Raw genomic sequence first — 25,692 nt, 5'->3', positions numbered from 1 at the left:
GGATCCTGAGAAATGTAACAGAAACCCTTGGGGGAGGGGAAGGAAAGAAAAAAAGAGGTTAGAGTGGGAGAGAGCCAAAGCATAAGAGACTGTTAAAAAACTGAGAACAAACTGAGGGCTGATGGGGGGTGGGAGGGAGGGCAGGGTGGGTGATGGGTATTGAGGAGGGCACCTTTTGGGATGAGCACTGGGTGTTGTATGGAAACCAATTTGACAGTAAATTTCATATATTAAAAAATAAAAAATAATCTTATGTCAAAAAAAGTAAAATATAATTAAAAATGGGCAAATTATTTGAATAGATGTTTCTCCAAAGAAGATATACTAGCAGTCAGTAAGTGCAGTAAAAAATGATAAACATCATCAGTCATTAATAAAATGATAAGCAATAACAAGTGTTAGTATGTAGAGGAAATTGGGACCCTCACATACTTCTGATGGGAATAAACAATAGTTCAACCTCTTTGGAAAATAGTGTGGCAGTTCCTTGAAATGTTAAACATTAGGTTACTATATGACTCTCCTAGGTGTATATTCAAGAGAAATGAACACATTATATCTACATAAATACTGGTATGCAAATATTCATAGCAATGCTATTCACAACAGCCAAAAGGTAGAAACAACGCAAATGTCTATCAACTGATGAATAAATAAATATGGGGTGCCTGGGTGGCTCAGTCGGTTAAGCGTCCAACTTCGGCTCAGGTCATGATCTCACAGTCCGTGAGTTAGAGCCCCGCATGGGGCTCTGTGCTGACAGCTCAGAGCCTGGAGCCTGTTTTGGATTCTGTGTCTCCCTCTCTCTCTGTCCCTCCCCTGTTCATGCTCTGTCTCTTCTGTCTCAAAAATAAATAAACGTTAAAAATAAATAAATAAATAGATAGATAGATAAATAAATAGATAAATAAATAAATAAATAGTATGGGATTTCTATACAATGGATATTTATTTGGAAATAAATTAAGTGATAAGTGATACAGGCTGCAAAATGGATGAACCTTGAAAAAAATCTTGCTAAATGAAAGGAGCCAGACACAAAATATCACATATTGTATGATTCATCTATATAAATTGATTAGAATATGCAAATCTATAGACACAGAAAATAGATTTGTGGGTGCCTACGTCTTTGGGCTCTGTAGAGAAATAGGCAGTGACTGCAAATCGGCACAAAGCTTCTTTTTGGGGAAATGGAAATTTTCTTAAACCAAGTGTGGTTATGGTTGCCCAATATTGTAAAATACTAAGAGCCACTGAATTGTATGATTTTAAAAGGTTAATTTTATAGTATATGTATTATATCTCAATAAAGTTGTTATAAGAATCAATGAAATCAATTCTCCTTACAAACAAGAAAATAAAAATTATATTATTATCTCAATAAGTGGAGGAAAAGCACTTGACAAAATTAAACATGTATTTGCAATTAAAAAAAAAAACTTTCAGTGAACAACAAATGGAATGGAACTTCCTTAATGTGATAAAAGACATCATAAATAATCTACAACTAACATCATACTTAATGGTGAAAGACTGAATCTTTCAAAATAGCAAGAATGACCCCTCTCACCTCCACATTTCAGCTTCATACTGGAAGTCCAAACCAGGCCAATGAGAGGGGGAAAAGAAAAGAAAAGAAAAGAAAGGAAAAAAAGAAAAGAAAAGAAAAGTGCAGAGACACAGAGAGAAGTGGGGATAAGAAATAAAGGCAATAATGATGGTGGGGATGAGGAAAATGATGATGATGACGATGATGATGATGATGATGATGATAATGATAAAAGAAGCAGAGAAAAAATCTGAAGCAAGAGATACTGCTTGAGTGCTCTTGGATCCCCCGAATTCTTGCCTTGTTTATCTTTTTTAAGTTTATTTATTTTGAGAAAGAGAGAGAGAGAGAGAGACAGAGACAGAGACAGAGAGAGACAGAGAGAGGGAGACAATCCCAAACAGGCTCCGTGCTGCCAGCACAGAGCCTGATGCAGAGTTCAAAATCAAACCATGAGATCATGACCTGAGCTGAAATCAAGAGTTGGATGCTTAACAAACTGAGCCACCCAGGGGCCCGTTTCTTGCCTTGTTTCTTGAAGAAGATTCTGGATTGACAGCTGGATGCCTATAACTTTATCTCATGGTAGTTCTGCTAGGTGATAGTAGTAAGAGGAAATAGCCCAAGAGAGATCAAATTCTTACCATAGGGTGGGTCTCTATAGGGACCTTATGCTTCCTAAGTCAGGTGATTTTGCCTTGACGGAAGGAAAAGTTCTAACTGTTCCATTGTCATCAGCTCCAACTATAACTGAATATAGCTGGAAAGTGGCTGAAGATAGAGATAACACCACAGTTCTGAAATTCTTTCCAATGACATAATTCACATGTATATAATGTACATTTTATAAAGTGGTATCTTAAAAGCCATAATTATATCAAGACGTTATTTAAGATATTTTATACTCACATAAAAAATAGCAATAAAACCAAAAGAGAAAAAAGGGAAATTGATTATAGAAGACCCCTCAAAAAGGCCTACATGCTTGTACTAAATAAAACTTTAAAAGAAAATTCTTTCTGTTCACAGACAATGATTGTCTATGTATAAAATCTCAAAGTATCTTCCAAAAAACTCCTAAAATTAATAAATGAGTTTAACAACTTTGTAGGATGTAGAGCCAATATAAAACAGTTAATGACATTTGTATATACTGATATTAAGCAAATGGAATATGAGATTATTTGAAAATTACATTCATATTAGCACCAAAAAATTCAGTACTTAATAAATATAGCAAAATATGTGAAGGAATCTGTGTTCAGAAAAATACAAAACACTGATGAAAGAAATAAAAAAACTAAGTAAATGGAGAGATATCACGTGATGATTAATTAGAATACTAATAATGTTGGGACATCAATACTTCCCAGTTTGATCTACAGACTGAAAAAAAAATCTATCAAGAGTTTTTTTGTTTTGTTTTGTTTTGTTTTTCTTTTAGATATCAACAAGCTTAATCTAAAATTTGTACATGAGATTGGGGCGCCTGGATGGCTCAGTCAGTTAAGCGTCTGACTTCGCTTCAGGTCATGATCTCACAGTTCATGTGTTCAAGCCCCATGTTGGGCTCTGTGCCGATAGCTAGGAGCCTGGAGCCTGCTTCGGATTCTGTGTCTCTCCCTCCCCCGCCGCCACCCCACACACACACACTCACTCTGTCTTTCTCCCTCTCTATCTCTCCCTCAAAAATAAACATTAAAAAATAAAATAAAATAAAATTTGTACATGAAGTCAAAGTTAATAGAAGAGCCAAGTAAGTATATTAAAAGAGAAAAAAAACAGAATAACATTGGAAAATTCACACTATCTAATTTCTAGACTTATTCTAAAGCTTTGTAATTAAGAAAGTGGGTTATCGCCAAAAATAAAAAATAATTTATGTGAGGTGATGAATGCATTAACTGACTTGATTGCAGTAATTCTTTCACCATGTATAGGTATATTAAAATACCACATTTCACACCTTTTAAAAATCATGTGGTACAACCTAAACATATACTATATTTTTGTCAATCTTGTGTCAATAAAGCTTGGGGAGAAATAGTGGGAGTTGGTGAATAGACAACTTGTTCAGTGGAATAACACAGAAAGGGCCAAAATAGAGTCAAAATGTAGTCAGCTGATTTTAGACAAAGGGCAAAGGCAATTCAATGATGAAAGGGTAGTCTTTAACAAATGGTATCAGAAAACTAGGCAACTATATGCAAAGAAACAAATCTCAGCATATACCTCATATCTTAAACAAAAGTTAACTCAAAATGGGTCATAGACCTAAAGTAAAGTGTAAAACTCTAAAATTTAGAGGAGAAAGCATTAGAGAAAATCTACACTGGTTTCACAAAGAGTTTTAGATATAGAACCAAAGCAGTCCATAAAAGAAAAAAAAATTGCACTTTATCACAATTAAAAACTTGTTTTGTGAAGAACACAGTAAAAAGTCTGCAAGTACAAGCCACAGACAGGGAGAAAAAATATTTACAAATCACATATATAAAATCCTCAAAACTCTATAATAAGAAAACCCAGACCCAGTTTTTTAAGGGCTCCTGGGTGGCTCAGTCAGTTAAGCATCCAACTTAGGCTCAGGTCATGGTTCATGGGATCAAGCCCTGTGTTCGGTTCTCTGCTGTTAGCACAGAGACTGCTTTGGATCCTCTGTCCCCACCTCTCTCTGCCCCTCCCCTGCTCATGCTCACTCTTTCTCTCTCAAAAATAAATAAACATTAAAAAATAAATAAGCATTAAAAAATAAATTATTTTTAAAGACAAATGTTCAGAAAAAACAATTTAACAAAGAAATTATACAGATGACAAATATGCTTATGAAAAGATGTTCAGCATCATTAATCATTAAGAAAATACAAATTAAGACCATAGCACAACTTGTCAGTGCACACCAATGAGTGTGGCTAAAATAAAAATACTTACAATACCAAATGCTGAGGAGGATTCAGAGCAAATAGAACTCCTGTACAATGCTGGTAAGAAAGCAAAATAATAAAGCTACTTTGGAAAACTTTATAAGCATTTTTTATATATCATCATACATGTATATTCTGCGATAGAGTTTAAAGGTAACAAAGAATGTTAGAGATATAACATGAATTTAAAAAAAATAAATATTCATTGGGGCGCCTGGGTGGCGCAGTCGGTTAAGCGTCCGACTTCAGCCAGGTCACGATCTCGCGGTCTGTGAGTTCGAGCCCCGCGTCAGGCTCTGGGCTGATGGCTCGGAGCCTGGAGCCTGTTTCCGATTCTGTGTCTCCCTCTGTCTCTGCCCCTCCCCCGTTCATGCTCTGTCTCTCTCTGTCCCAAAAATAAATAAAAAAAATAAAAAAATAAATAAATAAATATTCATTAACAAAACAAGCTGCAGAAAAATAGCATATGTTTGATAAAACTTATGTTTAAAATAAAGCTCAGCTAAGTTAGATTATGAGACATATCAGAGTTTTATATCAGACTTGCTGACAGTGTAATCATTAAGAAAAAAAGAACACATTTCTTGAATATCTACAGAGGGAATTTATATAATTAAAAAAAAAAGAAGTGCCAGATAAGGTTGTAACTAAGTGCAGGATTGGTTAGTTTTATAAAGTATAGAGACATCATAAATCTTATGAGTTGTATAGTATATACACCTGGTTTATAATGATCCAGAACCATTTCCAAGAAATGTCAGGTGTGAGCCATTGAAAGAGAACTATTATTTTTCTCCCCACAGTACATTTAAAAAATAAATATGAGACTCTTAAAAACTGAGAATAAACTGAGGGTTGATGGGGGGTGGGAAGAAGGGGAAAGTGGGTGATGGGCATTGAGGAGGGCACCTGTTGGGATGAGCACTGGGTGTTGTATGGAAACCAATTTGACAATAAATTTCATATTTAAAAAAATAATAAAATAATAAATATGATGCCGGGGCCCCTGGGTGGCTCAGTCCGTTAAGCTTCTGACTTCAGCTCAGGTCAGATCTCACAGTTTGTGGGTTGGAGATCCAACTCAGGCTTTGTGCTGACAGCTAGGAGCCTGGAGCCTGGAGCCTGCTTCGGTTTCTGTGTCTTTGTCTCTGTTCTTCCTCTGCTTGCTTCCTCTCTCTCTCTCTCTCTCAAAAATAAAAACATTAAAAAAATTATAATAAATAAATAAGATATAGAAAATGCACAATACCCATTCACAAGTGTATATACCATATTTATTACATATTTTATATCTTATATACCATATATAGTATATACCATATATAGTATAGTATAATATATAGTATATTTAAATCTATATACATCTAAAGATCGTTAGGATATACAAAAATTGAATGATGATTGTAAGCATTAGAGAGGGAGAAATGAATAGAATTTGGGCTAAAGAAAAAAGAGAATTATATTTTATTATATTATATATATAATATATACCATATATAATATATAATTATATAATTATATAATATAACATAATATATGTATTATATTATATTACAGCTTATTTCTACTTTTAAAGGCTTCAATAAAAATAAGTAAAGTTAATTTTGAACAGAGAGTGTTTAGTATTTCTAGTATTGCTATATATATTGTATTTTCAAATGTCATAAAAAATGATTGTAAAAAGAATTTTTAATGACTGATTTGGCAAACTAATCCCAGATTACTACTAATTACTCCTAGTAATCTAGGAGATTAGAAAAAGGCTGAAGGATATAAAGTGTTAATATTTTGCTGCAAGCCTTGGGGAATAAGAAGTGGATTATTTTATTCAGATGAATTTTCTGAATTTTACACAATGTCCACACTGTGCATGCAATTCTTTTGCAATCAGTGGAAGAATTTTAAAAGGGAGGAAAAAGTAAAAAAGAAGGAAAAAAATCCTCAAGATGTAAAGTCTGGTAATTATCTCGAGATTTGGTCAAGATGGCAGACTGAGGTGCTTTTCTCTCCTCCTACTTCAAATTGCTTTTAATGACAGGAAAGGAAGATTTCTGTATATAAATAATAACTCTAGATGGGCATGGGGAAAAGAAAAGGCAGATTCCTCGAGGATAGAAAGCAGATGGGGCAAGGGCACTGAGGTGTGGGCTGTGGGGAGGAGACTGGGAGCCTCCCCGACCTGAAGAGTGGGTGCCAAGGGAGGGAGGGGTTGTGGTCCCGGAGGCTCCTTGCTTTGGAAAGGGGCGGGGCTGGGAGCCAAGGAAAGCCTCCCAGGCCTAAGGCAGCGGTGGTTGTGAGACTTGGGGATGGGGTGGGGGAGCGCGGTGTCTGGCAGGAAGGGGAGGCCTCTCTCCTGGCAGGAAGCTGCGCTACGGGAAGAGGGAGGAGACTGCGGCGGCGGCTGTGTCTGGTGGGAGCCAGATGTGGCAGTGCTGCTGCCGCCAACAGTGAGACTGAGAACCCATGAGCCGAGTGCTGGGGACACCGTCTCCATCTCCGCCTTCCTCAAAGCGCTCCAAGATAACTTCTTGCCTACGGATCCTCCCCTCTCAGCTCCTGCAAGCACTCACCTCATCGTCTGCTGATCCTCTTTTGCCGCAGGTTCACAGCGGAGGCAGCGCGGCAAGGTGTCCCATTTGGGCACGTGAGGCCCGTGATCCCCGGACGTGGGGAGGTGGGCACTGGACTAGAAAACGGGAGGATTGGGTTGGTGGGTGTCCAGCAAGAAAATTGGGGTCGGTATTCTGATGAGTTATGAGGGAGAGTAAAAAGGGTGATTTGGGGACTGTGTGTGTGTGTGTGTGTGTGTGTGTGTGTGTTTGGGGGAATTGAAGAGCACCTGGATGATGTACAAAGGTAGCCAGGCATGAAAATACGTTTGTTATAGGCGCTCAACAGGAAAATGGGGATGACCAGAAAGAGACATGAAGGAGAGGTGAACACCAGGCAGAAGGCATTAGGATGGGAGACAAAAGGGATTAAGAATAGGTGGCCATGGGCAGGCGGCAGGCGGAGTGACATTAGTAGAAATGAGGTGGAGGCTAAGAAATGGTGAATAGTCGTGTTTGGTGTGGGGTCCTAGGATGGCAACAGAGGATCAGGCATTATGCAAAAGAGCCTGCTCCCTCTATCTGGGGCCTCAACCACCAGGACCACAACATTCACCGCCTCTCTAATGCTGCAGCACAGCCAAAGAAGCCTGGAGGGAGGGCACTGAAGACAAACATGCAATAGTCTTTTGATATTCAGTATTCCAGCTGGACACATTAGAATGATTTGGGCTGAATGTACCTGGTGCCCAAGAAGTTTGAGATACAAAAGGAAAAAAATCTCACACTATAATACACCAAATATTTCTCCCTAGCCCCTTTCCTCCTCCTGCAGGCATGAAGACCCTTCACAAAAAGGCAGCTGCAGATCAGGAAACCAGGGAAACTGATGATCACCACATTGCATCTGCAAATATGAGGAAGAAAAAGACCTGTCAAAAGAAGCAGAGGGGCAGACCTTCATACCAGCTCCGAAGGAACATAGTGGGCTGCAGAATTTCACACGGATGGAAAGAAGGCAATGAGCCCATCACGCAGTGGAAAGGAACCGTTCTGGATCAGGTGCCTATCAATCCCTCTCTTTACCTGGTCAAATATGATGGAATTGACTGTGTCTATGGACTGGAACTTCACAGAGATGAAAGGATTTTAAAGCTTAAAATCCTTCCTGATAAGGTGCCATGTTCTCGAGTCACAGATGTGCGCCTTGCAAATACCATAATTGGGAAAGCGGTGGAACATATGTTTGAGGGTGAGCATGGTTCCAAAGATGAATGGAGGGGAATGGTCTTAGCTCAAGCACCTATCATGAAAGCCTGGTTTTATATTACCTATGAGAAGGATCCTGTCTTATACATGTACCAGCTTCTAGATGATTACAGAGAAGGAGACCTCCGTATCATGCCAGAGTCCAGTGAGTCTCCTCCAACAGAGAGGGAGCCAGAAGGAGTTATAGATGGCCTCATAGGTAAACATGTGGAATATACCAAAGAAGATGGCTCCAAAAGGACAGGCAAGGTCATTCACCAAGTGGAAGCCAAACCCTCTGTGTATTTTATTAAGTTTGATGATGATTTCCATATTTATGTCTATGATTTGGTGAAAAAGTCCTAACTGTTCGGGTACACTTTGCCACATTTATGAGAACAAATGTATACTTTGTAGATATGCAAAATAATGTTGCTTTTCAGTGTATTGAAAGCTTAAGGGTCCCTGTTAATTCAACATCTTTGCCAGCATAACTGTTGTTTTGTTTTGAAAAATACAAATGTATGTGGACATGACATGCTGTGTGTAAGGACTTTGTCATGTTGAAAAGATTGGGTGTGTTTGGTGGATGGGGCATGAAAGGAAGGGACAGCTGTAAATGCAGGCTGTGAATAAAGTTCAGCTAGTATCATAATCAGTCATCTAAAAATGGAATAGGACTTAGCTGGTCTGGTCTAGAGAGGGGGGAGGAGAAGGAACTAGAGATGGGCTGTAGAGGGAGGGAGAAGGGAAGGTGACTGCCTAGGAAGAGGTGGGGCAGGGCCAGAAATGGAGAGGCTCCCTGGGGGAGGGATGGCCTAAGAGAGAGAGGCACACAACTGGGAGGGGGTGGTGAATAACGGAGAATGAGATCTTGGGGCTTAGAGGAAAACAAACAGAATGCCTTGAGTAGAGAGGGGCTCAACGTAACTTAGGGCAAGGTCTAGAGCAAGGTGGAGGGGGAGCGGGAAGAGGTATTTGGCAGGAATCTGGAGGGTACTCAAAGGGTCTGCATGAGTAAGGAGCCATAAGGGGAGGAACACTGAGGAAGACAGAATTCCAAGCGGAAAGACTGCCAGAGTAAGTGAGAATACAGAAAAGGAGGTGTGAGGAATGGGGTCCACGAGACATGGGAAGGCCCAGGAAAAAGTTGTACTTCTGGAAGTAGCCACATTGCCTTCCCTCGCTCTGTGCAGAGAGGATGTGGCAGCTGTCAAAGAAGCCAAATGGGTTGGAAGTTCCCTAGAATGGCATTTTGACAGGGATGAGTCAAGACTTAAGCAGGAGTGAACTCTATACCTAAAAAGCTTTTCTTATTCCAGGGATTTTATGCCACAACTGCTCAGCAGAAGCCCAACCCTCAGCCTATACACACTTAACATGGCACCCCATAAACACGAGGCTGTGGGTTGCCTCCTCACATTTCCCAGAGGACCCAGGTGCAGTAAATCTTGTACCTGAAGGTCCTGGTTCATTGCCCCTGCAGGATAAACAATTATTGTGAGGAATGGATTGGTGGGGCACTCAGAACTTAAAAGATGTGCCACCTTGCATTTGGAAAGTATTTTATGCAGAAGAATAAAACCTTGAAGAACCAAGTTACAGCAATCCTGTCACTCTTCTTTCTCCTACTGCACTGTGCCTTGCTTCCCTACACAAGAGGCGCATCAGAGGACTGAGCCTAATGTTTCTCTCCAGGGCATGAGAAATACTTGACAGTCCATATTTCTGTCAGCAGCTTCCTGAAACCACAGGTGGCAGCACTCAGTGATCCTCCAAGTAGATGTCTGCTGCCCCCAAAAGCCCCATTCAAGACTATACCCCTACAAATAGGGTGGCTGCTGACCTTTCACAGGTAGTCCTTGGCCAGTCTTGCCCACACCAAGCACACAAGGAAGCTATGATGGAAGTTTGTTTGGTTCTGTTTCCAGGTGAAATGAATGGCATGGAGCTATTGGGCTACAAGCGGTGATTTTGTATAACTAAATACTCAACTGTATAATGCCACACAAAGGGGTGGTGTTGGTGGGGAGAGGGAGCAATAACCCCAGTAAAATCCCTCCAAGATACTGTGTCCTAACACATGGGTCTGTGTCCTTCCCTTTTTCTCCCCCATGCCATTCCCAGTACTTCTGAGGAAGTTCCCTTCAAAACCTTTTCTCTGGTTTCCCCAACCTACACTCCACTAAAATATACCCCTGCCCTCAAAGAAAGAGTTAAGGCTAGGCTTCCTTACCTTCATGCATAGGAAATGGAGGGAGAGGCAGAGAGATTCCAGAAATCAAAAGCAGGTGTAACCCAACATGATCTGAAGTTATTTGCCTGAAGAATTACCAAAGTAAACCCATCTCACCATAGCAGGCTTCAGTTGTCTTTTATACATCACACATTTTAGTCTAGCAAACGCATACATGGGCCAATTTTAGCCAGCTGTAATGTTTTGTTTGATCCTGGTAATTTCTGTGCTATTTTGAAATTAGCTACTTAGACATTTGGGAAATTTCACATTTAAAAAGTCCATATTTATGATGTACATTAAAAAAATAAACTGAAGATGAGGACCCACATTCAAACAAGGATACAAGCAGCTGGGTCTGAGGAAAGGCTCAGCCCATTCTAGGCTCTGAATGCTGTTTCAGCTTGGGCATCCACCTAGTTGGCCTGCTTCACTCTAATAAAAACCCGAGTTGTCCCCTGGAGACATTTGAATTCATAGTTTTGTAGATAGATCCAGGGGAAAATACCTAGCCCTATTTTTGGCTTAATTTCACCCCAATTGCCTTTGAATTCAATTCTTTTATCTTTATGTTGTGAATACTTTCTTTAGGTGGGTGTTCTGCCAGGCAGTCTTCTAAGCACAGGTATTTATGATATTGTAATGAGCAAAAGAAACAAATAAAATACTAATTATTTTAAATGTGAAATTTATTGTCAAATTGGTTTCCATACAACACCCAGTTTTCATCCCAACGAGTGCCCTCCTCAATACCAATCACCCACACTCCCCTCCTTCCCACCCCCCATCAACCCTCAGTTTGTTCTCAGTTTTTGACAGTCTCTTATGTTTTGGCTCCCTCCCTCTCTAATCTCTTTTTTTTTTTTCTTCCTCTCTCCCATGGACTTCTATTAAGCTTCTCAGGATCCACATAAGAGTGAAAATATATGGTATCTGTTTTTCTCTGTATGACTTTTTTCACTTAGCATCTCACTCTCCAGTTCCATCCACGTTGCTACAAAAGGCCAGATTGCATTCCAGTTGTGTAGTATTCCATTGTGTACACAAACCACAATATCTTTATGCGTTCATCAGTAGATGGACATTTAGGCCTTTCCATAATTTGGCTATTGTTGAAAGTGCTGCTATAAACATTGGGGTACAAGTGCCCCTATGCATCAGCACCCCTGTATCCCTTGAGTAAATTCCTAACAGTGCTATAGCTGGGTCATAGGGTAGATCTATTTTTAATTTTTTGAGGAACCTCCACACTATTTTCCAGAGCGGCTGCACCAGTTTACATTCTCACCAACAGCGCAAGAGGGTTCCCGTTTCTCCACATCCTCGCCAGCATCTATAGTCTCCTGATTTGTTTATTTTAGCCACTCTGACTGGTGTGAGATGAAATGTGAATGTGGTTTTGATTTGTATTTCCCTGATGAGGAGTGACGTTGAGCATCTTTTCATGTGCCTGTTGGTCATCCGGATGTCTTCTTTAGAGAAGTGTTTATTCATGTTTTCTGCCCATTTCTTCACTGGATTATTTGTTTTTTGGGTGTGGAGTTGGGTGAGTTTTTTATAGATTTTGGATACTAGCCCTTTGTCCAATATGTCATTTGCAAATATTTTTCCCCATTCCGTTGGTTGCCTTTTAGTTTTGTTCATTGTTTCTTTTGCTGTGCAAAAGCTTTTTATCTTCATGAGGTACCAATAGTTCAATTTTCCTATTAATTCCCTTACCTTTGGGGACGTGTCAAGTAAGAAATTGCTGTGGCTGATTTCAGAGAGGTTTTTCCTGCTTTCTCCTCTAGAGTTTTGATGGCTTCCTGTCTCCCATTCAGGTCCTTTATCCATTTTGAGTTTGTTTTTGTGAATGCTGTAAGAAAGTGGTCTAGTTTCATCCTTCTGCATGTCGCTGTTCAGTTCTCCCAGAAAGAGACTGTCTTTTTTCTATTGGATATTCTTTCCTGCTTTGTCAAAATTCCTTGGCCATACTTTTGTGGGTCTACTTCTGGGGTTTCTATTCTATGCAATTGGTCTATGTGTCTGTTCTTGTGCCAATACCATGATGTTTGAGGATTACAGCTTTGTAGTAGAGGCTAAAGTCTGGGTTTGTGATGCCTCCTGCTTTGGTCTTCTTCTTCAAAATTATTCTGGATATTTTGGGCCGTTTGTGGTTCCATACAAATTTTAGAATTGCTTGTTCTAGCTTTGAGAAGAATGCTGGTGCAATTTTGATTGGGATTGCACTGAATGTGTAGATAGCTTTGGGTAGTATTGACATTTTAACAATATTTATTCTTCCAATCCATGAGTACGGAATGTTTTTCCATTTCTTTATATCTTCTTCAATTACCTTCATAAGCTTTCTATAGTTTTCAGCATACGGATCTTTTACATCTTTGGTTAGGTTTATTCCTAGGTATTTATGCTTCTTGGTACAATTGTGAATGGGATCAGGTCCTTCATTTGTCTTTCTGTTGCTTCCTTGTTAGTGTATAAGAATACAACTGATTTCTGTACATTGATTTTGTATCCTGAGACTTTGCTGAGTTCATGTATCAGTTCTAACAGACTTTGGTGGACTCTATCGGGTTTTCCATGTATAATAACATGTCATATGCAAAAAGGGAAAGCTTAACTTCATCTTTGTCAAATTTGATGCTTTGATTTCCTTTTGTTGTCTGATTTCTGATGGTAGGAATTCCAACCTTATGTTAAACAACAGCGGTGAGAGTGGACATCCTTGTCGTGTTCCTGATCTCAGGGAGAAAGCTCTCAGTTTTTCCCCATTGAGGATGACGTTCGCTGTGGGGTTTTCATAAATGGTTTTTATGATGTTTAATATGTTCCTTCTATCCCGACTTTCTTGGGGGTTTTATTAAGAAAGGATGCTGAATTTTGTCAAAGGCCTTTTCTGCACCAATTGACAGGATCATATGGTTCTTATCTTTTCTTTTATTAATGTGATGTATCACGTTGATTGATTTGCGAATGTTGAACCAGCCCTGCACCCCAGGAATGAATCCCACTGGATCCTGGTGGATAATTCTTTTTATATGGTGTTGCTTTCGATTTGCTAGTATCTTATTGAGCATTTTTGCAACCATATTCATCAGGGATATTGGCCTGTAGGTCTTTTTTTTTTTTACTGGGTCTCTGTCTGGTTTAGGAATCAAAGTAATACTGGCTTCATAGAATGAGTCTGGAAGTTTTCCTTCCCTTTCTATTTCTTGGAATAGCTTGAGAATGGTAGGTATTATCTCTGCTTTAAATGTCTGGTAGAATTCCCCTGGGAAGCTGCTGGTGCTGGACTCTTACTTGTTCAGAGATTTTTGATAACTGATTTAATATCTTCGCTGGTTATGGGTCTGTTCAAGTGTTCTATTTCTTTCTGTTCAAGTTTTGGAAGTGTGTGGGTGCTTAGGAAATTGTACATTTTACCAGGTTGTCCAGTTTGTTGGCATATAATTTTTGACAGTATTCCCTGATAATTACTTGTATTTCTAAGGGATTGGTTGTACTAATTCCACTTTCATCCATAATTTTATATGTGTGCGTCATCTCCCTTTTCTTTTTGAGAAGCCTGGCTAGAGGTTTATCAATTTTGTTTATTGTTTCAAAAAAACAACTCTTGGTTTCATTGATCTGCTCTACAGTTTTGTAAGATTCTATATTGTTTATTTCTGCTCTGATCTTTATTACTTCTCTTCTTCTGCTGGGTTTGGGGTGTCTTTGCTTCTCTGCTTCTTTTTCCTGTAGGCGTGCTGTTAGATTTTGTATTTGGGATTTTTCTTGTTTCTTGAGATAGGCCGGGAATGCATTGTATTTTCCTCTCAGGACTGTCTTTGCTGCATCCCAAAGCGTTTGGATTGTTATATTTTCATTTTCATTAGTTTCCATATATTTATTAATTTCTTCTCTAATTGCCTGGTTGACCCATTAATTCTTTAGTAGGGTGTTCTTTAACCTCCATGCTTTTGGAGGTTTTCCAGACTTCTTCCTGTGGTTGATTTCAAGCTTCATAGCATTGTGGTCTGAAAGTATGAATGGTATGATCTCAATTCTTGTATACTTAGGAAGGGCTGTTTTGTGACCCAGTAAGTGATCTTTCTTGGAGGATGTTCTATGTGCACTTGAGAAGAAGGTATATTCTGTTGCTTAGGGATGCAGAGTCCTAAATATATCTGTCAAGTCCATCTGATCCAATGTATCATTCAGGGCCCTTGTTTCTTTATTGATCCTGTGTCTAGATGATCTATCCATTGTTGTAAGTGTTGTATTAAAGTCCCCTGCAAATTACCACATTACTATCAATAAAGGTGCTTATGTTTGTGACTAATTGTTTTATATATTTGGGGACTTCCATATTTGCTGCATAGACATTTATAATTGTTAGCTCTTCCTGATGGATAGACCCTGTAATTATTATATAATGCCCTTCTTCATCTCTTGTTACAACCTTTAATTTAAAGTCTAGTTTATCTGACATAAGTATGGCGACTCCAGCTTTCTTTTCACTTCCAGTAGCATGATAGATAGTTCTCCATCCTGTCACTTTCAATCTGAAAGTGTCCTCAGGTCTAAAATGAGTCTCTTGTAGACAGCAAATGGATGGGTCTTGTGTTTTTATCAATTCTGATACCCTATGCCTTTTGGTTGGAGCATTTAGTCCATTTACATTCAACGTTATTATAGAAAGATATTGGTTTAGAGTCATTGTTATGTCTGTAGGTTTCATGCTTGTAATGATGTCTCTGGTAGTTTGTCTCACAGGATCCCCATTAGGATCTCTTGTAGGGCTGCATTACTGGTGATGAATTCCTTCAGTTTTTGTTTGTTTGTTTGTTTGGGAAAATCTTTATCTCTGATTCTGTTCTAAATGACAGACTTGCTGGATAAAGGATTCTCGGCTGCATATTTTTCCTGTTCATCACATTGAAGACTTACTGCCATTCCTTTCTGGCCTGCAAAGTTTCAGTATATAGATCTGTCACGCATCTTATTAGTCTCCTTTTATATGTTAGAGCATGTTTATCCCTAGCTGCTTTCAGAATTTTCTCTTTATCCTTGTATTTTGGCTGTTTCACTATGGTATGTTGTTCAGAAGATCAATTCAAGTTACGTCTGAAGGGAGTTCTCTGTGCATCCTGGATTTCAATGCCTTTTTCCTTCCCTAGATCAGGGAAGTTCTCAGCTATGATTTCTTCAAGTACCCCTTCAGCACCTTTCCCTCTGTCTTCCTCCTCAGGAATCTCAATTATGTGTATATTATTTCGTTTAATTGTGTCACTTAGTTTTCTAATTCTCCCCTCACACTCCTGTGTTTTTTTTTATCTCTCTTTTTCTCAGCTTCTTCTTTTTCCATAATTTTATCTTCTAGTTCACATATTCTCTCCTCTGCCTCTTCAATCTGAGGTGTGGTCTCCTCCAGTTTATTTTGCACCTCATTTATAGCATTTTTTTACCTCCTCCTCCTGACTGTTTCTTAGTCCCTTGATCTCTGTAGTAATAGATTCTCTGCTGTCCTCTATATTTTGTTCAAGCCCAGCGATTAATTTTATGACTATTATTTTAAATTCATTTTCTGTTACATTGCTTAAATAATTTTTGATCAGTTCGTTAGCTGTCGCTACTTCCTGGAGTTTCTTTTGAGGAGAATTCTTCTGTTTCGTCATTTTGGATAGTCCCTGGAGTGGCGTGGAACTGCAGTGCTCTTCCTTTGTGCTGTCTGGAGTAACTTGCGTTGGTGTGAGGGGCCACAGTCAGACCTGATGTCTGTCCCCAGCCGACTGCTGGGGCCACATTCAGACTGGTGTTACCTTATCTTCCCCTCTCCCAGGGGCAGGACTCACTGTGGAGTGGTGTGGCCCCTGTCTGGGCTACTTGCACACTGCCAGGCTTGTGGTGCTTCTTCGATGGGATCTGGCATATTAGCCGGGGTGGATCTGCAAGGTGCACAGGGGCGGGAGGGGCAGACTAAGCTGGTTTTGCCTTCAGTGGTCTGCTTTGGGAGGGGCCCTGTGGCCCTGGGAGGGAGGCAGACTCGTTGGAATGGTGGATCCACAGAAGCACAGTGCTGAGTGTTTGCTCAGGGCAAGCAAGTTCCATGACAGGAACTGGTTCCCTTTGGGATTTTTGCTGGAGGTTCGGCAAGGGAGATGGCACTCCCCAGCATCTTTGTTCCCTGCTGACCTGAGCTCTGTCCTCTGGGGTTCAACAATTCTTCCTCCCAGTGTCATGTAGCCCTCCCACTGTCCAAGCAGAGCTGTTGACTTATAATATTCCAAATGTTAAGTCCTGCTGGCTGGCAGAACTCATGGGGTACATCCCCTCTGCTTTTGCAAGTCAGACTCAGGGTCTCTGCCTTGCCTGGTAGGCTGCCCCTCCACGACCCCGGCTCCCTCCCACCAGTCCATGTAAAACACACTGCCTCTCCACCCTTTCTACCCTCTTTCGTGGGCCTCTTGTCTATGCTTGGCTCTGGAGAGTCTGTTCTGCTAGTCTTCTGGCAGATTTCTGGGTTATTTAGGCAGATGTGGGTGGAATCTAAGTGATCAGAAGAATGCCATGACCCCAGCATCCTCCTACCTCCATCTTCTAAACAAATCTACAAATAAAATACTCTTACCCTCATGAGGCTTACATTTTATTGTGGGAGACAGATAGTAGCCAAGATGCAATAAGGAAAGTATAAACTGTTTTCAAACCAATAAGTGTTAAAAAGAAAAGATAAATAAAGGAAGGAATAGAGAATAGGAATTTCTGGTTGAAAGCTGAAATGGGATAAATAGGGGGTCCAGAGAAGATGTCACTAAGAACATGGCTTTTGAGTAAACACCTGAAAGCTATTAGAAAACTAGACCTGTGGCTGTCTGGGAAAGGAGCACTTCTTTTAGAACAACAGCAAGTGTTGAAGCTGCAGCCAGGGGTAAACCTGGCATATTCAAGGAACACAGATGATACCAGCATCTGTGCTCAATCTGAACCTAATTGAACAAATTAGAGAATATTGGGAAGTGAGTTCGGAGAGGTGATGAGGATATTGGAGAAGCAGATACCTTAGAAAGTTGGAAGTCCTAGAATGAAATTTGGCTTATACACTGAATATGATAAGAAGCCATTTAAGAATTTTTACCATAGGCAAAATATAATTTGTCTCATAGTTAAACAGGATAACCTGTGGCAACTCTGGAAAGTGATTTGTATGCGGCTCACAGATGGAAAGAGGGAGATCAAAACAAAACAGTAGAAAGACTGAAAAATAGGTTTGCATATAGGAAACTTGAATCATAATAGAAGTGACATTTCAGGTGAATGATGAAAAGACATTTTATTCAATAAATGGTACTGCAGTAATGTGTTTACCATATGCCAAAAATAAACCTAAACCCCTGTATCACACTTTACACAGATAATAAATTCCAAGTGGAAAAAAAGGTAATGCTTAAACTTGGAAAGTAACATTTGTAAAAATTTTAGAATATGAAATAGAAGTTAATGTTTATGTTTTATTTTATGAAAATAGGTAAACTTTCATTTCAAGGCCAAAAAAAACCTCCAAACACCACAGATATTGAAGGAAAAACAATAAATTTGATTTTTTAAGTAATAAATGTTTTAATATTCAAGATATTTTACTAATTTTCACATTGCATATTTTAAAATATTCAAAATTTCAAAAACCATCATATGCAAAGTGGAAGAAAATGAGATTAGGCTACAAACTTTGTTAGTTAAAATGAATGAAATAACAAAAATACATTCAATGATTTAAAAAAGCAGTCCATAGGAAACTTGATAAAAATTATGAACAAGCAATTCACAAAGAGATCACATGGTCAATAAACATTTATTACTTTAATCTACTCCACATTACCTCATAACTTTTCTATAACATATGTCATCTTCTAACATACTATATAATTTACTTAGTTATTAGGTATACTGTTTTTTCCCTAACAGAATGTTATCCCTGAAAGTGCATGATTTTTTTCAACTTTTTACTTAAATTCTAGTTAGTAAACCTGTAGTATAATATTGGTTTCAGGAGTAGAATTCAGTGATTCATCACTTTCATATAACACCCAGTGCTCATCATAACAAGTGCTCTACTTAAAACCCATCACCTTTATCCCATTCTCCACCCAACTCTTTCCATCAAATCTTAGTTTGTTCTCTATCATTAAGACACTCTTATGGTTTGTTTCCTTCCCTTTTTTCTCCCTTCCCCTATGTTCATCTGTTTTGTTTCTTAAATTCCACATATGAGTGAAATTATATAGTATTTCTTGGTCTCTGATCGACTTATTTCATTTAACATAATGCACTCTAGCTCTATCTATGTCATTGCAAATAGCAAGATTTCATTCTTGTGGATGACTAAGTACTATTTCACTGTGTGTCTGTGTGTATATATATATATACCACATCTTCTTTATCCATTCATCAGTCAATGGACATTTGGGCTCTTTCCAAATGTTGGCTATTGTTGATAGGGCTGCTATAAACATTGGGCTGCATGTGCACCTTCAAATCAGCATTTTTGTATCCTTTGGATAAATACCTAGTAGTGAAATTGTTAGGTCATAAGATAGCTCTATTTTTAAGTTTTTAAGGAATCTCCATACTGTTTTCCAGAGTGGCTCCAGAAGTTTGGATTCCCAAAAATAATGTAAGAGTGCTCCCCTTTGTGTGCATCCTCACCAATATTTGTTGTTTTCTGGGTTGTTAATTTTAGTCATTCTGACAGATGTAAGGTGGTATCTCATTGTGTTTTTTCTTTGTATTTCCCTGATGTTCAGTGATTTTGAGCATGTTTTCAAGTGTCTATTGACATCTGGAAGTCTTCTTTAAAAAATTGTCTATTCATGTCTTCTGCCCATTTCTTAGTTGGATTATTTGCTATTGGAGTGTTGAGTTCAGTAAGTTTTTTATTAAATTTGGATACTAACACTTTATTATACATTTCATTTGCAAATATCTTCTCCCCTCTGGAGTCTGCCTTTTAGTTTTGTTGATTGTTTCCTTAACTGTGCAGAAGTTTTTATCTGCATGAGGTCCCAGTAGTTCATGTTTGCTTTTGTTTCCCTTGTCTCTGACAATGTTTCAAGTAAGAAGTTGCTACTATCAAGGTCAAAAAGTTGCTGACTCTCTTCCCCTCTAGGATTTTGATGGGATCCTGTCTCACATTTAGGTCTTTCATCCATTTTGAATTTATTGTTGTGTATTGATTCATAAAGTGGTCCAGGCTCATTCTTCTGCATATTGCTGTCCAGTTTTACCAATGCCATTTGTTGAAGAGACTGTGTTTTTTCCATTGGATATTCTTTCCTGCTTTGTCAAAGATTATTCAACCATAAAATTTTGGGTCCATTTGTGGATTTTTATTCTAGTGTATTGATCTATATGTCTGTTTTTGAGACAGTACCATACCGTATTGATCATGAGAGATCTGGCATACAGCATGAAGTCCAGATAGTGACGCCTCCAGCTTTGCTTTGCTTTTCCAGGGTTGCTTTGAGTATTTGGGGTGCTTTGTGTTTCCAGCAAATTTTAGTATTGTTTCTTCTAACTCTGTGAAAAAGTCTGGTGGTATTTTAAGAGGTATTGCATTAAATGTGTAGGTTTCTTGGTGTGTCTTGTGTCCATGAAATACAGCCAGACTGACACTAAACCATCCTACACACCTAGAAAACTGATAGGAGGATTAACACAACAATCTCCACAACCTGAACCACAGAATTCAGCAGGTACACAGCGCAGAGAGGTGAATTTGAGGAATGAGAAGTCACTGAGGGTAGGGAACCACTTTTGTGGGCAGAGATAGGAGAAAGCCTGGCGGGGGGAAAATATGGGAAAAGCACCCCTCCACAAAAGTACCTGGGCAGAAAGTGGAAAATTAGAAACAGCAGCAGGGACTAAACTAAAAAGGGAGAAAGGACAAAACAGAAAGGAGAGGGTTTAAATTCCATTAAGACTGTAAACATGGGTAGTGCAAAGGCTGCAACTCTGCAGCTCAATAAGTGGTGGTGCTCTGGTGGGAAGGGCGAATCCCCAGGAACAGAGTGGGGTCCAGGAGGTTCTCAGGCCATGTGGGGAAAAGTGGTTCCACTGCTGGAAGGAGATTTGGTAAAGACTTTGGAAGCCACCTACCCCCAGCAGACCCCAGAAAATGGCCACATTTGCTGGTGGTGGAAGAAGGTCCTTAAGGGTGAAGCCTGGTGCCAGATGTGTGTTTGACTTTCCATAATCCCTGAAACGCTGCTGCTCCACTATCTCACGAACTTTTTCTGGGGTGGGCTGGCACCTGGTCACAGTCTCAGGGCACCGGCAACAGCAGAGTCCAGCAAGTGTTCCTGGGTGCAGCCAACATTCGGCCGTTGCTCATTCTGCCATTGCTCAGTGAGACCCTCCTGCAGAGGGCCAGAACGGGTCAAAGCCACAGTCCTTCAGAAGTAAAGGGCCGGGTAAACAGCTGCATCTGAGACAAAACTCTGGAGAGAGGTACTGCCTGGGGCCTGGTCACAGAGAGTGAAAAAGCGGGGAGTGGACAAAATCTGAAGACAGAGGAAGGGTGTGCGATTGCTGATCTGAGAGAACAGACTGGGTAGCTTGGTGGCACCATTTTCACTGCTCCCACACATGAGCATACAAACCTATGAGTACCGCAACAATCCACCGCAGTAGGCTAGCAGCGCCATGTAGTGGAGAGCAGTGCTGATACACTGAGCCCTGTCCAACTGGGGCAACTTCGCTCTTCAAGAACACAGGTATCATCACCGGCTTAGTTTATGGAGTATAAAATGTAACATATTGACTTCTAGGGGAAAAGGAAGTTATTTCAGTCTTACTACAATCTGTTAGAAGGTTCATCTATTCAATATTCTTTCTTATTTCTTTCTTTTTCTTTTCTTCTTTTACACTTTTCTTTTTCAATATACAGAAACAGAAAAAATTCGTTTCTATTTTCAATTTTTATTAACAATATTTTTCTTAAATTTTGTTACTGTATTTTTTATTTTCTGTAATTTTTTTCAAACTCTATTTTACCTCCATCATTTTATTTTAGTCTACTTCAGTGTATTCACCTTTTCAAATTTTCAAACAATTTCTTTTAATATTTTTCTTTCTTTTTTTATCTTTTTCCTTTCTTTTCTTGAATGCAGAAAGAGAGAAACATCATCTTTACTTTAAACTTCTATTAAACATATTTTTATTTAATTTTACCGTGTTTTTGCTTTTATGTAAATTTTTTCAAATTCTATTTTACTTCCAACATTTTATTTTAGTCTATTACAGTGTTATCACTTTTTCAACTTTTCAAACGATTTCCTTTTTTTATCTTTTTTCTTTTTTGTTTCGTTTTTCTTGAATACAGAAAAAGAAAAAAATTATATTTGTAAATTTTATTAAAAATATTTATCTTTAATGTTTTTCTACTATATTCTTTACTTTTGTGTATATTTTTTCAAATTCTATTTTACCCCCATCATCTCATTTTACTCTACTTCAGTGTATTCATTTTTTCAAATTCTCAAACGATTTCCTTTTTTTCCCTCTTTTTCCTCCAACCCCTTTTTTTCTCCAATCTGTCAAACCACTTTCAACACCCAGACCAAAACACACCTAGGAGCTAGCATTCTATTTGTGTGTGTGTTTTTTTTAATTTTTAATTTTAATATTTTTTTAATTTTAATTTTTTAATTCAATTTTTCTACATCATTAATTCCTTTTCTCCCTTCAAAATGACAAAAAGAAGGAACTCACCCCACAAAGATAGAGTATGAAGAAACGACAGTCAGGGATTTAACCAACACAGATACAAGCAAGATGTCTGAACCAGAATTTAGAATCATAAAAGAATACTAGCTGGAGTCAAAAATAGATTAGAATCCCTTTCTGCAGAGATAAAAGAAGTAAAAACTAGACAGAATGAAATTAAAAATGCTATAAGTGAGCTGCAATCACAGATGGATGCAGCAGCGGTAAGGATGGACAAGGCAGAACAGAGAATCAGTGATATAGAGGACAAACTTAGAGAATAATGAAGCAGAAAAAAAGGATGGGTATTAAGGCAAAAGAGCATGATTTAAGAATTAGAGAAATCAGTGACTCATTAAAAATGACCAACATCAGAATCATAGGGCCCCAGAAGTGGAAGAGAGAGAAATAGGGGTAGAAGGGTTATGTGAGCAAATAATAGCAGAAAACTTTCCTAACTTGGGGAAAGACACAGACATCAAAGTCAGGGAAGCATAGAGGACCCCATTAGATTTAACAAAAAACGACCATCAACAAGGCTTATCATAGACAAATTCACAAAATACTCAGGCAGAGAGAGAATCATGAAAGGAGCAAGGGAAAACAAGTCCCTCACCTATAAGGGAAAACACATCATGTTTTCAGCATACCTATCCACAGAAACTTGGCAGGCCAGAAAGGAGTGGCAGGGTATAATCAGTGTGCTGAATCAGAAAAATATGCAGCCAAGAATTCTTTATCCAGCGAGGCTGCCATTCAAAATAGAAGGAGAGGTAAAAAGTTTCCCCTCCAAAAAAAATTAAAGGAGTTTCTGACCACTAAACCAGCCCTGCAAGAAATTTTAAGGAAGAATCTCTGAGAGGAGAAAAGATGAGAATATATATATATATATATATATATATATATGAACAACAAAAGCAACAAAGATTAGAAAGGACCAGCAAACACCCCCAGAAACTCCAACTCTACAAGGATCATAATGACAATAAATTCATATCTTTTAGTACTCACTCTAAACATCAATAGACTCAATGATCCAATCAAAAGACAAACGGTAATAGAATGGATAAGAAAACAAGATCCATCTATATTCTGTTTACGAGACCTACTTTAGACCTAAAGACACCTTCAGACTGAAAGTAAGGGGATGGAGAACCATCTATAATGCCAATGGTCAACAAAAGAAAGCCAGAGTGGCCATACTTAGACAATCTAGACTTTAAAATACTCAATGAAGACATGCAGAAGGGCATTATATCATAATCAAGGGATCTATCCACCAAGAATAGCTAACAATTGTGAACATTTATGTGCCAAATGTAGAGCACTCAAATATATAAATCAATTATTAACAAATACAAAGATACTCATCAATATTAATACCATAATAGTAGTAGACTTGAACACCCCACTCACAGCAATGGGCAGATCATCTAATCAAAAAATCATCAAGGAAACAAAGGTTTTGAATGACACACTGGACCAGATGGACTTAAAAGATACATTCAGAACATTTCATCCTAAAACAGCAGAATATAATTCTTCTCCAGTGCACATGGTACATTTTCCAGAATAGACCATATACTGGAACACAAATCAGCCCTAAGTAAGTACAAAAAGATTGAGATCATACCGTGCATATTTTCAGACCACAACGCTATGACACTCGGAAATCAACCACAAGAGAAAATATAAAGGTAACAAATATTGGAGAGTGAAGAACATCCTACTAAAGAATGAATGGGAGAGAGGCAGGAATATGATGGCGTAGGAGGATTCTGGGCTCACCTCATCCTGCTGATTGCTTAGATTCCACCCACATCTGCCTAAATAACCCAGAAAACCACCAGAAGACTAGCAGAATGGACTCTCCAAAGCCAAGCATAGACAAGAGGCCCACGGAAGAGGGTAGGAAGGACGGAGAGGAGGTGTGTGCTACATAGACTGGTGGGAGGGAGCCAGGGTGGTGGAAAGGCAGGTTGCCCGGCAAGGCAGAGCCCCCAAACCTGGCTTGCAAAAGCTGAGGGGCCAGACGGCAAGACATCTGACGGCCAGCGGAACTTAACTTCTGGAATGCTAAAAGTCTACAGCTTTGCTAGGAGAGCAGGAAGGGTGAGAGGAGACCAGGAGGGAGAGTTGTTGAGCCCTGGAAGACAGAGTTCAGCTTGGCGGGGAACAAAGGCGTTGGCAATTGCCATCTCCCTCTCCATCCTCCAGCTGAAATCCCAAAGGGAACCAGTTCCCATCACTAAACTTGCTTGTAACATGCAAAATCCAATGCTGTGCTTCTGTTGATACACCCTCCAACAGGCCTACCACCCTCCTGGTGCTGCAGGGCCCCTCCCACGGGGGACCACCAACAGCAAAGGGAGCTAAGCCTGGCCCTCCAGACCCTGTGCACCTTGTCGATCCACCTTGGCTAATACACCAGATCCCATCAAAGCAGCACCACAAGCCTGGTGGTGTGCACGTAGCCTTCATAGGGGCCACCCCACTCAACAGAGAGTTCTACCCCTGGGAGAGGGGATAAGTTACACACCAGTCTGATTGTGGCCCAAACGGGGGGCTGGGGACAGATATCGGTTATGACTCTGGCCCCGCCCACCAACACAATTTACTCCAGACAGCACAGGGGAAGTGCCCTGCAGTTGGGAGGCACCATAGGGAATATCCAAAATGACAAAATGGAAGAATTTTGCTCAAAAGAAACTCCAAGAACTAGAGACAGCTAATGAATTGATCAAAAACGATTTAAGCAATACAACGGAACAAGAATTTAGAATAATATTCATAAAATTAATCGCTGGGCTTGAAAAGTATAGACAAGAGCAGAGAATCTATTGCTACAGATATCAAGGAACTAAGAAATAGTCATGAGGAGCTAAAAAATGCTATAAAAGAGGTGGAAAATGAAATGGAAACAACCACACCTCGTATTGAAGAGGCAGAGGAGAGAATAGGTGAATTAGAAGATAAAATTATGGAAAAAGAGGAAGCTGAGAAAAAGAGAAATAAAAAATCCAGGAGTATGACTGGAGAACTGGAGAAGTGGGTGATGCAATCAAACAGAATAATGTCCGTATAATAAGAATTCCAGAAGAGGAAGAGAGAGAGAAAGGGCCTGAGGGTGTACTTGAACAAATCATAGCTGAGAACTTCCCTGTTCAGGGGAAAGAAAAAGGCGTTGAAATCCAAGAGGCATAGAGAACTCCCTTCAGATGTAACTTGAATGGATATTCAGCACAAGATACCATACTGAAACTGGCAAAATACAAGGATAAAGAGAAAATTCTGAAAACAGCTAGGGATAAGCAGGCTCTAACATAGAGGGGGAGACCCATGAGACTAGGGGCAGACCTATCTACTGAAACTTGTCAGGCCAGAAAGGAATGGCAGGAAATCTTCAATGTGATGAACAGAAAAAAATGCAGCTGAGAACCC

General features: G+C 39.3%; 1 protein-coding gene across 3 annotated transcripts; it reads left to right on the top strand.

Annotated features, from left to right (window-relative positions):
- The first annotated feature begins 6,825 nt into the window (after positions 1–6,825).
- Positions 6,826–8,809, top strand: LOC131502647 (spindlin-2). 3 transcript variants are annotated; one of them, XM_058713511.1, is made up of 2 exons: positions 6,826–7,103; positions 7,841–8,809. In XM_058713511.1, exons 1-2 carry the CDS (start codon positions 6,940–6,942, stop codon positions 8,637–8,639), a joined length of 963 nt encoding a protein of 320 aa, XP_058569494.1. In that variant the 5' UTR covers positions 6,826–6,939; the 3' UTR covers positions 8,640–8,809. The 3 variants fall into 3 exon arrangements, with proteins under 3 accessions (XP_058569494.1, XP_058569493.1, XP_058569495.1); XM_058713510.1 differs by having other exon boundaries at positions 6,827–7,211; XM_058713512.1 differs by having other exon boundaries at positions 7,037–7,150.
- Positions 8,810–25,692: the final 16,883 nt, after the last annotated feature.

Source organism: Neofelis nebulosa, chromosome X (assembly GCF_028018385.1).
Source record: "Neofelis nebulosa isolate mNeoNeb1 chromosome X, mNeoNeb1.pri, whole genome shotgun sequence".
Taxonomy (NCBI): domain Eukaryota; kingdom Metazoa; phylum Chordata; class Mammalia; order Carnivora; family Felidae; genus Neofelis; species Neofelis nebulosa.
Note: the sequence above shows the minus strand (reverse complement) of the source record. Positions and strands in the feature narration are given on the sequence as shown.

Coding starts and splice junctions, on each gene's coding strand:
- LOC131502647 (XM_058713510.1), top strand. CDS start 6,940: ATGAGCCGAGTGCTGGGGACACCGTCTCCATCTCCGCCTTCCTCAAAG. Junction 7,212..7,840: donor TGTCCAGCAAGAAAATTGGG/GTCGGTATTCTG, acceptor ATTTCTCCCTAG/CCCCTTTCCTCCTCCTGCAG.